The 15,737-nt window shown below is 37.1% G+C and overlaps 2 protein-coding genes across 2 annotated transcripts; both read left to right on the top strand.

The window, feature by feature from the left end:
• Window positions 1-586: 586 nt before the first annotated feature.
• Window positions 587-2,265, top strand: LOC136415470 (uncharacterized). Its single transcript, XM_066400053.1, has 3 exons — window positions 587-900; window positions 985-1,049; window positions 1,898-2,265. The coding sequence occupies exons 1-3, from the start codon at window positions 886-888 to the stop codon at window positions 2,202-2,204; spliced, it is 387 nt and encodes a 128-aa protein (XP_066256150.1). The 5' UTR covers window positions 587-885; the 3' UTR covers window positions 2,205-2,265.
• A 10,905-nt stretch (window positions 2,266-13,170) lies between these two features.
• Window positions 13,171-15,737, top strand: LOC136415534 (uncharacterized). The gene is made up of 2 exons (XM_066400143.1): window positions 13,171-13,313; window positions 14,509-15,737. Exons 1-2 carry the CDS (start codon window positions 13,293-13,295, stop codon window positions 15,598-15,600), a joined length of 1,113 nt encoding a protein of 370 aa, XP_066256240.1. The 5' UTR covers window positions 13,171-13,292; the 3' UTR covers window positions 15,601-15,737.

The raw sequence follows: 15,737 nt of genomic DNA, 5'->3' as shown, positions 1-15,737 counted from the left end.
GTTTTCTCTTTCGAGCAGTAATCCTTTTACAAAGCATTCTTGGGTTCAGTCAAATTTATTAGAAACTCACTTGAAATAAAAGATCCTATTTATGATATTTTGGAGAAACAATGCACATTGAATTACCCATTTCATGGATACTAAAAGGAGCGATTATTGCATTGAATAAATTCAAATAATTCTCGCTTGAGCGAGTCTCAAATCTTTGAAACCATGAAGCATTAGAGATTTTGCTGCGTCTGGCAACACTGCCTCCTCGAGTCCGATACCGTTCGTGTCAACGTCGTACGCCCTACAACCACCCCTAAAAAACAAATGCTAGATGCCATGTTGCCGTTTACGTGACTTTAGTTGGCATGACAATTTTGCTTTAATTGCACATAAATTAACTGGCTGTACGTACTAAGTTATTAAACAATCTCTATCTTATTATTATATTAAATATGTATAGAAGAAAGTCTTTAGCCGCCACACAATTCGAGTGCAAAATGGAGGGGTTTAAACGCTTTCGGAATACACACTCATATATGATATTCAAATTCCAAGATTAACTCGCTCTTGACATCCAAATTGCGAAACGGCGATAAAAAATGCGTGTCTTCGTTCCATTATTCCAGCACAATCAGGGCGTTACGAAAAGTAAAATTTTTGCGTACTAGTGAAATAATAGTGCGGCGATTGATACTGTATAGCGGAAACGGGAGGCTTGTTATTTGTTCTCGTCGAATTATTATAGTCAGCCCCACTATAGAGTTTAGTTCCGAATTCGTATGTATATAGGAAAGTGTTGCAAGAAACGGGTCTCGATAATATTGAGAGAAATCGTCGGTGTCGGTTTCCTGAACTTGTGCCTTTTCAAGGATCTCATTGTAGTCATCCATCGCGATGACACTTATCAGAGTATGTATTCACCATTCTGCTCTTCGAACATGTTACAATTCATTTGCATCACGTAAAAAATTTTACTTTTTTTTTTTTTTTTAGGACTTGATTTTGGCCACTGTTCTATTCGCGATTGTCCAATCGCTTCCAGGAGGTTCATACCATCAGTAAGTACGCCCATAACAATTCGAATCCATCCACAAATTCAGTCAATTTAATCCGCTCTCCACAAAGTGAAGACGAATATATTGTATCCTCTGAAATGCCGCCGATTTAATACTCAAATCCGCCATATTAACATAACATGCCGCGGCGCCATTTTTGTTTTTCCCCGGACCGGCTCTGTTTTTTAATCAATACATCTCTAAATTTTTGTGTTTTTCAACTTTGCATGTGTACCTGTAATATATACAAAGTGTCCGCATAACTTTTTAAAATCTCAGTTTTTTGAGAGGCAGACTTTACCTTCTTTATGGCGCCTTCACTGTCTAAAGTTGACTAATTCCAATGCCATTCACCAGTCTAAAGAGTCAATTACTATCATACAGTTAATCCATCACTGAGAGTTAAGCAGCATTTAAATCAGCAAAAAGCCGTCATCGGCGCTTGCCAGATGGCGTGAATCTCTTCGGTTTAAAAGTCCGTTGTTAATTTAACTACAAGGGTTTCGTGAACATTGTGTAACATGTCAGAACTTTCCCCTAAAGAAAGTTCTCGATCAAGTTTAAGTACATGCGTAAAAATGGTAATCGCTTCCGGAATGCACTCGAATTTTCGAAATAATATATATAATAATTCATAGAGAAACTTGTTAATACTCAAATTGACTATAATAAGCATTGTTAAGATTTTATGTCTTCAGGCAACACTTCATTACATCACAAATTAAACTCTCTCCTTAATTAATTAGTATTGCAAATGGCTGCAGACGCGCTTGCATGTGGCGCAAAAATTCAGTTTCTTCACATTTCCTCGTGTCAATACTCACATTAACTGTTGACTGCTGCTTTCACAGTGTCCATCACCGAATCCACGTGCCTCAAAAAATCAAAACGATCTATCACACAAAGATCATCAAAGTACCTGAACACCACCACCATTTCCACGAGAAGGAGAAAATCATTATCGAGAAAGAGCCGCCGAAGATCGAGCATCATCCCATTATAATCAAGGAGAAGGAGCATCATCACGAAGATTCGTTGGAGTTCGGGAGTTCAGACTTTTACAAGAGGAAGAGGAACGCGCCTTTGCACGAGCACAAGCGTAAAGTAAAGAAGAGGAGAGTGGTGTCGCACCCCAGCTACAAGTACCACAAGCACTAGGATTGTTTATTATGTGTTTTGTTTTAATTTATTAAGTTAAGGTAAATGTAAGGAAGATGAAATACACATACCGTACGGAAACATCTGTTATAAGGACCTAAATGTTGTTTGCTCAGAAAGGGCGTTTCGCTTTAGATTGAATGTATAAACTAGATATCAAACGAAATATGATGCATTTTTCATAAGTTCAGTACTGTATCGATTGATTTATTAGGGAACACCCCACCAAAGAGCTAACCGCCGCTTTAGAAAAATCAAAAACAACCTGAGGAATTAATAGTAATAAGCGCGTTCCGCTAGATGGCGCCAGCGATCTGGTCCCTCTTAGACTAAAAGAGCGTTTTCAACTTTAGGCAACCCCACATCACTTGACGGCCGATTCACTTGTAGTCGAACAATCACTCACGATTCAGTTTGCGTTTTGCGAAAAACCGCTCTGAAGCCTAGTTCCGAAATCTCAGATGGCCCACATGAGAATAAACAAGATTGATGATGATTATTGAAAATCGAAACGTCGGATTTCGAATCTGACATCGTCACGTTGCAGAAGAGGCAAAGTTGCGTCGATCAAGTGTCGATCATTTTAAATTATTTCGTCAAATCAGCCGAAGAAAATATAAAAGCGTTTTTTGAAAATTTTAGTGTTTTCGAATACTCTCGAGAGCCAGCGGAATTTTTCAAATTTCAAAACGGAAAATTTCTGAATTTGCGCAACTTCGCCCTAATTTAACCGACTTCGCATCATTTATGGTTATCGATGGTTGAAGTCTAGAAAAGGACACTCTGAGTGATTGGACCGCTGTTGAAACGTGCAGGCTCATTCCCATATGGTTTTATAAAGCCAAATATGGGATTTCTCTTTCTTTAATGCTCACTCATATGCCTGTCGACACCAGACCATCCAATTCACATTGGAATTGCTTCAGTTTTTGACCTTTACAGTAGTAGGCCAATGGGGCGACATTTGAGCCAGATACTGAAAATAATTTCACTCTCACTTTCAGGGATTACATATACTATATATATATATATATATATATATACGCTTTCTACTAATAAAATTACATATATATATATTTAATGAAATTGCAAGAGAAGGCGCGTAATGTGCGTCTCCAGCAGCTGAATAGCATAAACTCTCCACGGTGGCATTAAATATCCATTTAATTCGCAATATCGATGGATGCAAAGAAATTGCTTACTATTTATTCAAGCAGATATAAATCTTGTTATACAATCGTCTGCAAGGTGTTTACACGCGCACAATAAAAAGGAATCGTGACGATCTACAACTCGTCTTCATTGCACAATGAGTCACGAGTAGTAGATGCGCAATAATTCCTGCGTAATTAATATTAGATCGAATCGCATTATTTTGTGACTTTTCGTGTTTTATTCTGGATCACATCGAGTTGCGTCACATATGAGGAAAAGCACGCGGGACTTTACCCACGCGTGAAGAAAGTGCATTTTACGATATGTAACAAAAACTGGTGCATAAACGTTACATAAAGCACGTAATTTTCTATTATACCCGATTTGGTCATGCGCACGTAATCGACCACGATCAGAAACTGGTTCAAGATTTCGTTTCAAGTTTGCTGCCGTTGAGCGTGCATTTCTCTTATTTGTCTTCCGGCAGAGACATTGAGACTGAAGTAAATCATTTAAGGTCGCCGACAAAAATTAACTTTAAGGCCTCGCTGGCTCTGGGCCCGCAATGGAATAAACTCGATAAACGGAGACTATTTATGCATGAAAAATAAATTTTAAACATTATGCACGAATATGGTGTCATCATCTAGAACTGACCCAAAAACCGCTACATAATACTTAATCGAAATGCACGACCGACCGGCTTAATGAGGACCAATTAGGTCACAAGAGTGGTGGTTCCGTGATTGGACTGTCAACCCAACCTTTCTTTGGTCGAAAAACGATTTTTTGATGGGGGAGGGTTTCAAAAGGAATTTTTATTTTTACGTAACGCCTTGGTGGAACCCGAGCGAATTCCTTAACCGGTTCGTAGAGGGGGGCTCTGCGCCACTTGTGTCGTTCGGGTATAAAATAAGTAATTTTGATATGGTGCGGTATCACTTTGTTTTCGGTGTTTTAGTGACCTGCTTTGTTGGATTACCATCGAAATGATCTCCCTTAGAGCTGTCGTAAGTGTTCACTTCCATTTTATGGTCAAGCTGAGTAATTTATTTAGGGCTCCTAAAGGAGAGATTGCTGCTCAGAGCTCTTTGGAGACCCGCCCCCCAAATTTATAGGCCCATTTGGCAATTGATCGTATCGTTCTCAAGCTCTGAACTTTTTGAGTCTTTACAGTCTTCAACTGAAGCCTTTTAAATTACCTAAAAGTTTCTTGTCTCATGTCTATGCTTTAACCAATCTTTTGATCTCTCCTTTAATCTTCAACTTTTCTCAATGAATTACATTAAGGTTCCTCGTCTATTTTAAGAAAAACTTAAACTTTAGCTAAGCAATAAGCAGATAATTGAGAAAATTAAGCAAAGCTATGAGTTAAAGTGAATATATGAAATAAATGGATAAGAAGTTTGCCCATTTTTGGACAGACAGTCAAATCACTTTTTGTAGATTTGTAATTGAGTCTGCATCGTCAGTGCCCTTTCTCCAGTTAAATTTGTGTTTTTTTTTATTTCTTTAACTAAATTTAATTAGGGAAAAGGCACTGACGCTGTAGATGCAATTATTCACCTGCAGAAAGAAATTTTGCAGTCACTCTATCCACAAATGGGCATGTTTCTTATCCATTTATTATATATATTGACTTTGACTCACATTTCAAAATTAAATCTTCTTTTTATTCAATTTTGCCTGAAACCATGAAAACCTCAACGATTTCGCAGGCTCCTCTCTGGGGTTATTCATGAAAAAATTCACAACTAAAAAAAAAACGATCACCGCAAAACTGAAACGCTAAAAATCCTAAATTAAGAATCCCACACATTCGTAAGTTTACCTCCTTATTTTGAAAATAATCAGCGACTTATAAGGCTAATTAGCACGATGATGGACTTCATTGATATTATGTGAACCAAAACTTCTTATGTACTGATTCAGTTATTACCGTCTTTACATAGAATAATAAATAATAACATTATATACGCATAATGCGGTGTAAAGGCCCTTAAGGCATTTGACACGTCAAAATGACGTTACCATGGAAGCTATCCGATATACTGAGATATTGACAATTGTTTGAAATCCCAGGTAAAATAGATACTCGATTCACATTTACGTGTCTACAATGTAAACAATGCAAATACATTTTTAGGTCGTGATGCTTACCCTCATCTTAGGCTTCGCTTGTGCTGCTCCAAAACCTTGGGGATATTCACAGTAAGTCAAAATGCTTTCAATCATGATGACTTCTCTAATTCTGACCTTAGCAAGCACGTAAAAATCATTGTGCCTTCGCACTACCATACGGAGCACGTGCACCATCACCACATCGAAAAAGTACATGTTCCAGTGCACGTACCGGTGCCAGTTGTGAAGAAGGTATTTGTCCCAATTGAGACCCATCACGAGCCTATCATTGAACATCATGGGCATCACGATGCCTGGCAGGGAGGCTGGTGGTAATTCGACCATTAAAGACACTTTGCCACCTGCAAATAGTGCAAAAATAGATCGGTAAAATTGGACTAAACTAAGTATTCTTAGCAACACCATGAATATTTTTTTAAATTTTAAGTAAATCATCAGAAAACACATGTGACACAATGACCAATGGAAAGTGCAAGATGTCTCTGGTTCCACGCCCAGCTGCTAAGTCTCTGTAGTTCCACTTGCATTGTGTTAATATGTTTTTAAATAGTTACCGTTATTGTTATTTGTATATATTATGTTTTAAATATACATTTATGTCAAAAATTACTATTTTTTATACCATCTCTATTGATATACGAACAGTACGTGACTTTATTCTTCTTAAATTATAGAAGGAAAGCACTTAATTCTAGTGCATTCTGAGTAGTAACCTTTATTCACCAAATTGTGAAGAATATTAGAATTATTTATTGGCAATTTTAGGCAAGACATCAGTTTTAGATATAACGTCAAGTTTAGCTGTGCTATTCTAGACACAAAAGCACGTAAAATGGCTATTTTGGTTTTATCAACTTGTACAACAAAATAAGCTAAAAATTTAATCCTCTTTAGATTATCTATAAAAATGATATATTTACTCAAGTTTGAAGCTACTCGTAGTAACTCATTCTCCTGGCGAACCCTGCATCACAATTATAAAATAATTAAAGCAATTTGGATGCGAAATATCATCACCTTCGCCACTTTTTAATACATTTATAATACCAACGTCGATGAGGTATTTAATCATCAATCACCAGATTGTCAAGAATGTAAAAATTGTTTATCAAAATTAACAATTTGAGGCAAAAAATAAGTTTTAGGCATAACATTAAGTTTGGTCTAATTATTCTAAATACAAAATTGTGTAAAACAGCTATTATTATAGCGTTATTACGTATTGCGTATATAACTATTGTATACTGATTTTGTCAAATTGTGCAAGCGAAGCTAAAAAAATGAGTCTCCTTAGATCATCCACCAAAAAAATAGATTTAATCCTCAGGAACTCTGCATCGTGATGAGAAAAAGATGATTGCGGTAATTTGGGTGTGAAACATTTCAATTTGGCTTGCGAAAGCTGAGTAAAAATTCACAATTTTTCGCCAGACGGAACTGAACTTGAACATTGCATTTCAAAGTTATTGTGCATGCCAGACGATTGCGACTGTTCTACACTCTAATAATTCGGATTATCATTATTCATTCACAGTCTAGTTACTTCTTTTTTGTCACATTACGTTATTCTTTCCGGATTGCTGCTTATTTGACTCTTGTTATCGGTGAATCGATAATCGGGATTTTTTTTCTTTAATTATTAAATGGTAACACCCTGAAGGGATGTCTGTGAATTACGTGAAGGCAGCTGGCTTTTACTTTAGGATGAGTGAAAAGATCGCACTGATTCTTTCAGATGGATTTATCGGACATTATCTGTCATCTCATTTCTCATTACACTTTCATCGATCGATCTTACAGACGCACTAGACATACGAATTGGGTAATCTGAAATGTAATTTGCACACCCATCATCAAAATTACGCAACAAATTGAATGAAAATACCTGAGATTAGCTTCTCGTAACGAGTCAATGTATAGCCATGCCATCATCCCACTATAAATTTCACTTTCCTTTAGGATAAAGAAACCGGTGGTTTGCGGAAATCCGTTTTCGATATATCGGCCATTGTTCAACATTTGCTCGTTGTCTAGGACTTTTTGCTTTATGTTTTTGGCCTTAAGAGTTATTGAGAAACGCATTATGTTTATCTATCTTAGTTCCACAAGTCATTTATTATGCAAAAAATATAAACAAAACGAAATAATCTCGTATGAAACAAAGAACAAAAAGTCGCATCCTTTCTCTTTCAAATTGTTCGTCGCTGTTTGACCTTTCGGGGCATCTTTCGTGAGTACCAAAGTACCATCCATATCGCACATTATTATACTGAAATTAGCCGGGTGAAAGTGGTTGATGTCTATGGCCTTGCCTTGCACCCACTTGATGATGTCGAACAAATATGGCATTTTTGTTATAAAATCAAGTACGTTTTGTGCTTTGGAGAAATTTTTTAAAATATCAAATCAATACCTTAAAATGGCTGCCAAGAAATATCTATCTCTCTCTAACACGTTAAACCTCATACTTGAATAAACACAGCTTTGAATGGTCGGCCATTTTATTACTCTTGTGGAGGGCTCTTCAAATAACACTTTCATCAAACGAGGATCGCTCCAAAGGCACTGACATTAGATTTGACCCGCTTGTCAGCTAATATGACACAGTGGCCACAATTTCGAAATTCAACAGGCAAAATAATTTTTTTTAATGAGTTATAAAATGCGGTCTCATCATTACAAATCGAATAATAACTCTTTATATAATGCATTCAAAAGATGGATATCGCATTAAAATCCAATCAAAATACTCGCTAATAAAAATCACGATTATAGACCAAAGCACGTTCCGAATGAAACTCGAAATCATACATAGCTATTGCTTGCCTAATTTAACAATCTATTAGATAATATTAACAGCGGATTGCGAAGGCGCCATTTAGAATGTTTTTTATGCTAATGTTAAGCGCCACTCAGTGGAATGACATTAACAGGGTCTCTGATTTAATGAAGAAACAAAAATCCTCCTACAAGCGAGATTAGTTCCGGCGCTGGTGTTAATTAATGGCAATAAAAGTGATAAATGCGTGACGCATTTGTATTGTGTTTTGGTTTTGTTTTTTTTGGATCGCAATTTAGAGGGCCGATAATGGATGTTAAAAACCGAAAAAAAAAAATAGAAAAACTGTTATGGGTAATTTTGAAATTGCTTTCAAATATTGACATTAAGCATTCTCAGTTTAGTGGGAACTGTCGCGTTGAAACTAAGCTTCAAATTAACAATTCGCGTACTTCACTTAGCATTAGAGTAACTGAGACCACTTTATATTTTTGTCTGGACATATACAACTGGATGGTGGTGGCAATTGCGAATTTTAGTAGACAAAACAGGTTATTCCCTAAAATAGAAGAGAAATTCCAACATTACATTCCATTACTCAACTTTTAAAGTCTCGCTCATTAAATAATTAAAATTGCATGATATTTTGTTGTCAGACGTATGATAGTCTTAATCGCAAGTCTACCAATCAATTTTCCATGTTGCGTCATTAGACAACATAACATACTTGAAGAGAGTGTAAGTCATCTATAGCCACCAAAAGCTGACCTACATGAGTTACCAAATGGACCCATGTAAAGAGCAATTTAAATCTTGCGGAATAAAGTGATTTTTAACATTATCGCCCTCATTTCCGAACATTTTCACTTCGATGTGTGTGATCAAAAGGGTGTGATTTTGTCATTTGCACGAAATTCCGCTACCAGGTATGCAGTTATTACATCATTATTGTCTCCATTAATCCAAGAGTATAGTAATTATTGCATCACCGGTTAATTAAGAATGAGACACATTTGATGTAAATATGATTTATCGCCATGGATCTACTTTAAGAGAGAAATTTCAGGGAGTGACCAAAGATGTTATATGACACTCGCCCACTTCAGCTTTCCGAGATTGATGCATAACACTGCTTTTGTGACATTAAAAATTCGTTACGTTATTTTGTAGGAAATGTACCTGCTCATAGCAAATGTCATGCGACTAAAATACCAGATTATTAAGGTACTATAACGACGTCTTAGTAGTATTTGGAGAAATTGCAGGATGATACTTTTCGCAATAATACTTTTCCGACGGTATGGCTCGCGACCCCATTATGCAGATTAGTCAGTGAAAGGATTCAAACAGTGCCATATGAGGTACCTGGCTGTAAAGTCAATTATATTTAGCAGGTAGTTGGGTTATGTATGTGCGCGTATTTCCGGTTTTTCAGTTAAGAGCGATTAGATCATATTCGCTCTTAACTTTAATGGTTTCTAATCTTATGTTTCAATAGGCTTCAATGGTATCAATAGGACGGTCCAGACTAACAGAAAAGTTCTGGAGCAACCGACTAATCTGGATGCAGTCTTAGCAACATATACTGGTTTGAGATAGCTACTGTCACATAAAATCTGGGACACTCGGTATAGCAGAGTATAGGTTAATAAGCTAATTCTTCAGTCATTGTTCGTTGCTTCCACCACAATCGAGTAAAAAATATTAATGGTTTTGATAGAGCTACGTATACACTGACTAAATTTGAATATTGTGTTTTGAAGGTCGTTTTGCTAAAGAATTTAAAGGAAAAATGTCAACATTACAAAAGTTAAAACTCGCGTCTTACGACAATTTCAAGGAATTTAATTGAGTAAAAATCACAATCCTCAGCAATACCATTTTACGTGTTTGGCATTAATTGCCATGATTATGCACATATTGCAGCCACCTTTGCAACAGCAAAAAGTGGTTCAATTTACCTAATGCCCGCATCCCAGTAAAGAAAACAACAATGAGTTGCTCGGAGTTGTTTTTATTCAATTTATTTATGATTTGACTAATGGTTACGAGATCTTTTTCACACAATCATCAAACCGTTGTGTCTCAAAGAAAGCGGTAGTCAAGGGAAAATGAAATCTTTTTCTTCGTGATGTACAGTATTCTTTCCGGTTTCTCATCTTAACAGGTGAAAAGACTAATTACTGGTTGTTTATGTGTAACTCCATCAAGTTGTGAGATTGCGTAAGCGCCCATATTGGTTGCTTCAATTGAGTGGAAAGAGGACTTAAAAGTACATTAAATAGATATTGTTCTAAGCGCAATTGTTGCAAGTATAGAAGAAAAATGAGCGTATATAGTCATTAAATCTATCTTATCTACTTGAATTTCACCTTTCAATCCAACAAACCATTTGTCACCGAAATTCCTCGTATCTTAAATGCAATCCAGACAAGAGAATTATGTATTTCGAAATGTTTATTACATTTTAATGTGACAGACTAGATAAAATCTTAGTTTGTATACCACATTCATATTCAAATAATATTCGATTTAACGTTGTGTAGAAACTGAAGTTACGTACGGTACGGCTCATCAGTGAAAGCAATCACGAGGATGAACAAAATCACATGAAAACCATTTTGATGATTCTACGAATAATTAAAATTAATACCCGAGAATATGGGAAGAACCTAAAGAATTCTCCTGGTACAAAATGGGTTTGGTCAATTAAAAATTGCCACTTTCAGCCACTGCAGCTTTAATCCACTTTTGCAACTAATTACACCCGACTCGCTCTATCCCAACAAGCGCATAAAGCAAAGAAGGATAGCTATACGACCTAGATCAATGTTTGACTAAAACAAACTATTGATGACAATTGCATTTCGCACAGTGGGGGCAATCGTCAATTTCAAAAGACAACATTGCAAGCAAACTAAACATACCTGAAAAATCAGAATTCAACAAATAAAGGCTGGTAAATTGAGATTTTCTACTGCTGAGCCATTTGTGGTAGGTCATCTTGAAGGTAATTGCGCGAAGCGTTGTTACCCATCGTAAAATATTCTTTACTGTCGCAACTGCTGATGATGACTACCGCAAAATTCGATTACCTACTTACGCAGTTATGAAATGTGATTTAACAGCTTACAGAGACATGTGAAGATGGACAATTGTTGTTTTGTGCCTTGTAGACCTACCAAAGATGAACGGTATAAGCGATGTCTTGAACCGTTGACCCAAATTCGACCCGAATAATTCCACGTAAATTCGTCATTATATAACGCGAAGCCAATAACTAACAAACAAATAACTATTTCAGAATAAAGAGGCACACACACGGGTAATTATGTTACTAATAAATTGTATGGCACGTGAATGATAATTTAATGTTGTGCGATTCCTTTCCTAATTGGTCATTTGTTTGCCTGTCTCATCGAAGCAGCCCACTACGGGCATTCTAATAGGACAGATGTGGCGAAATTCGGCACAGATTTTTAGTTTTGTTGCAAAGTGCAGTTGTAATTCAGCATTGACAGGAAAAAAACGTTGGAAATTACGCGGCATTTGAAGGTTTAAGCGTCAAAATACAATTTGTTGCTCCTCAATAGGTTCTGCCCCTGTGGGGCAATTTGCCAGGAAAACGCACTCTTAAACTGTTTATTTTTCAACCGCTTAAAACAGAATTGAGTTAAACTGATAACGATGGGCTTTGCTTTTGTTAAAATTGTCTAAATTTTTTTCATTGAATGCCCCACCTCCCCCGCCTTATTTCCTTGAGTTTTCGAGTAAAACTCGACGTAAACATCCCTTTATTTATTGGACACCCTGTAGATTACTGAAGATAATTCCTTCATACACGCTTCTATCTTTATCGGTTTTCGAGTAATTTGAACAACAATGGATTTCATCGTAGAAGTCCATTCATAATTCCGATCGACGCGTAAACACATTGAAGATCTCGAGCAGGTATAGTGAAAATTGCAGTTTCCGGTTCATTATCACCGATTCATCGTATACGAAATCAGCCTGTTTTGCTTAATAATGCAAATAAATTAAAGCAGCTCAGACGGGAGCCCGGAATTTGATCTTCACCTTGGAAGGAATGCGGAATTCGAGGGTTTTTGTATTCAAGATTTGAAGAATTTTGCTTTTAGTAGTAAAATGAAGTCATTTATGTAATGATGACATACTGAAAATTTCGTAGGAGGCTGAGGGATTTCGGAATCTCTGCATACATTATATGGTGATGTAAATAAATATCTTAAACAAGTTTATGTAAATATTCGTATCGCAAGTGTTCCTAGAGAATACTTTTCTTAAAAATCGGAAAAAGCACGATAATGGCAATGAAAATGCCCGTAAGCAGGATTACCATCGAGTCACAGTTGCACAACAGTTTGACGCCCGGACGCACCCAAATTTCTGTACAGAGGTCGAAACTCAAGGATATCTATAAAAGAAACTCCTGATTTATAACTGAAATCTAATAATCTCTTACTCAACTTAAGGATTTTAAGGTTGTTGTATGAAATGAAGAGTTTATTGTTCAATTTACTACACGGTCATGCCTAAGAACTTACCAGGAGTTCTACACGAAAATGCGAAACGCGAAATGGCAACTAAAAACCACATAAACTTTCTTATGGGAGGTACGAATCTGCGCTTGATCTCAAGCATGATCAAATTTCTTCTGTTCAATGACTCCAAAACCCAATTCCGTCCTTCTGTATGAACCAGGAATTAGTTCCATCATCACCGATTAAATAACGCATTGAATCACATGGTCTCCGAGGGAGCCTTCATTAGGAGGTGACCCCCCAAACATCGCCGACGAAGAGTTAGAAGAAAGTGCGCCCATCATTATGCGTTCTCCTTTCGGCACATTAGACCGCCATAAGAGGGGACCGTAGTGCAAAAAGCACATTATCAACTAGGTATAAAGGTACCAAGTTGGGTGCCTGACCGCTCAGTAAATCGACAGCGTTTACGTCCACCACCAACCCTTACGAACAGGGGTGGCATTCATTATGCAGTGGCTATCACTACTGGTCAGTGTAATTTTTTTTTGTTTATATGGACGATTTCGTTTGTGCATGTTTTATAGTGATTTAACGGTGACGTTTGACATGGATTATTCTAGTGGTGGTTGTTTGAGGGGTGCATAATGGGTACTTCGGAACGGGAGGAGCTTGAAAAATGTCTTTTTTGGATGATTATTTTCGCTTATGTTGGGACGCGAAAATTAATTTTTATTCATGTGAAACACCCTGTACATGCGATTTTTTTATTTGCCTCTCATTGAGGTTGATTTGTCTGACAGTTTTCAAGTAAAGTTACACTTAATAAGACCACTCCGAAATACTGTTTAAAGGGAGTTTTTGTCATAATTCTTTTTTTTCCTAAAATCTCGATTTTTCCCACTCTCCTCTCTATAAAGATTAAGACATTTTGACCACAAGAACCGACTCCTTAAATTACATTTTTGCGATTGTTACCACTTAGTGCTACATTTCGTCTATTCAATATTCAAGTAACGCCGAATTTACAGATAACTTCTGATATTAAATATGCAATTAATCAACCTATAAATTTATAATTACCCATTAATAAATGTACAATTATTTGATAAGCCATTTCGCAGCTTTCAGACTGATTTTTATCTCAACATAGCAACTCGTGTCCAAGAATGACTTCCGCCCAATTTCCAATTTAAAGTGCGCACCATGTAACATAATGAAATTAACATGATATATATGTATAGAGAAATCAGCGAAATTGATACATTAATTCCTGTAAAAATACCAAAGAATTTCAGGAAATTTTCGTCTTAATTTCTGTAATAAGTAAAACAGCTTTCCCTGCAAAGCAACAGTGTTTATTGTTTACGAGCTCGTCATTATTAATTGTTACGACACCTTTTGCAAACAATAATTTCTAATTTGAATTATTGTTTTTATGTTTGAAAGTCATAAACAAGATATTGTTACTTTGTAGCATTGTCGCTCGATAAGAATCTTATAGACTATAGAGAGTTTAAGTTGTGTTTAATGCAACAAAATAACTAAGTAGTCGAAGAAAAATCGGAAAAGCCGGCGACATTGCCTCAGTTTCAACTGCTAGAAGGAGCCCTTTAAACCTTTGCATTTTGAAAAACAAAAGTCAGCCGCAGTGTTGTCATTTAGCAGTTGCGAACCCGAGGTTTTCCTTCAACTTCAACATATGATATATTCATTTAATTTTCAGGTGATCGGATGCTTCTTAGCCATCCCAACTCGTTCGAGTCCTATTAGTCTCTCGCGCACGAAACGATCCCACCACGAACCCGAAGGGTACTGGAGTAAACGCCTCATCTGGAAAACTGAATGGGTCAAGGTTTGGAAAACTGATAAGAAGCTCGAATGGAAACCTGAATGGGTGAAGATTCAAGTGCCAGCTTGGAAGGAGATTCAAGTGCCTATATGGAAGGAGATTCAGGTTCCTGATTGGAAAACTGTTACAAAACCTATATGGGTGGAGAAGCAGGTGCCTGCCTGGAAAGAGATTCAAGTGCCAGATTGGGTGGAAAAGCAAGTGCCCGCATGGAAGGAGATTCAAGTACCCGATTGGAAGGAAATTCAGGTCCCCGACTGGAAGGAAATCCAAGTGCCCGATTGGAAAGAAGTGCAAGTTCCAGCCTGGAAAAAAATCTGGAAGCCCGTCTGGGTGGATCAACAAGTACCCGCCTGGAAGGAGGTCCAAGTACCGGAATGGAAGAAGGAGTTTGCGCCCGAGTGGGTGAAGGAAGGGATTCATGGAGAACACTATTTGGGCAAGGACGAGCATGGGAACGAGTACACTGCTCATGATTTATGGAGGAAAAAACTGATTTGGAAACCCGTATGGAAGAAAGTATGGAAAACTGAGAAGAAACAAGTGTGGGTATCCCAAAAGAAAATGGAGTGGAAAGCTGAGTGGGTAAAAGTCTGGAAGACCGAAAAGAAGCAGATCTGGAGGACCGAAAAGAAACAGGTATGGAGAACCGAGAAGAAGCAAATTTGGAGAACTGAGAAGAAACAAATCTGGGTTTCGAAGAAAGTGCAAATATGGCGTACCCAGAAAAAGCAAATATGGGTACCCCAAAAGCAGCTAGTTTGGAAACAAGAGAAAGTACAGATCTGGCGGACAGAAAAGGTGCAGAAATGGGTGTCAGAGAAGAAGCAAATTTGGGTCGATCAGTGGAAGAAGAAATGGGTGCCTGTATGGAAGTCCATTCAAGTGCCTGCCTGGAAGAAAGTGTCTATCCCAGTGTGGGAAAAAGTGTGGGTTAAAGTACACAAACATCACGGCTGGGACTAACCAGCTTAAAACCTGAGTTGTTGCTTGTTATTGTTGCTGCTTCATTTCTGTATATAAAGACCCCTTTTCTGTCTCCCTTTCCTAGCTTTAAGTCATGCTGTATATAACTGTTAATTGAAGTATTATGGGAGTTACTG

This window comes from Euwallacea similis, chromosome 20 (assembly GCF_039881205.1).
Source record: "Euwallacea similis isolate ESF13 chromosome 20, ESF131.1, whole genome shotgun sequence".
Lineage (NCBI taxonomy): Eukaryota > Metazoa > Arthropoda > Insecta > Coleoptera > Curculionidae > Euwallacea > Euwallacea similis.
This window is presented reverse-complemented; position numbering and strand designations above follow the sequence as displayed.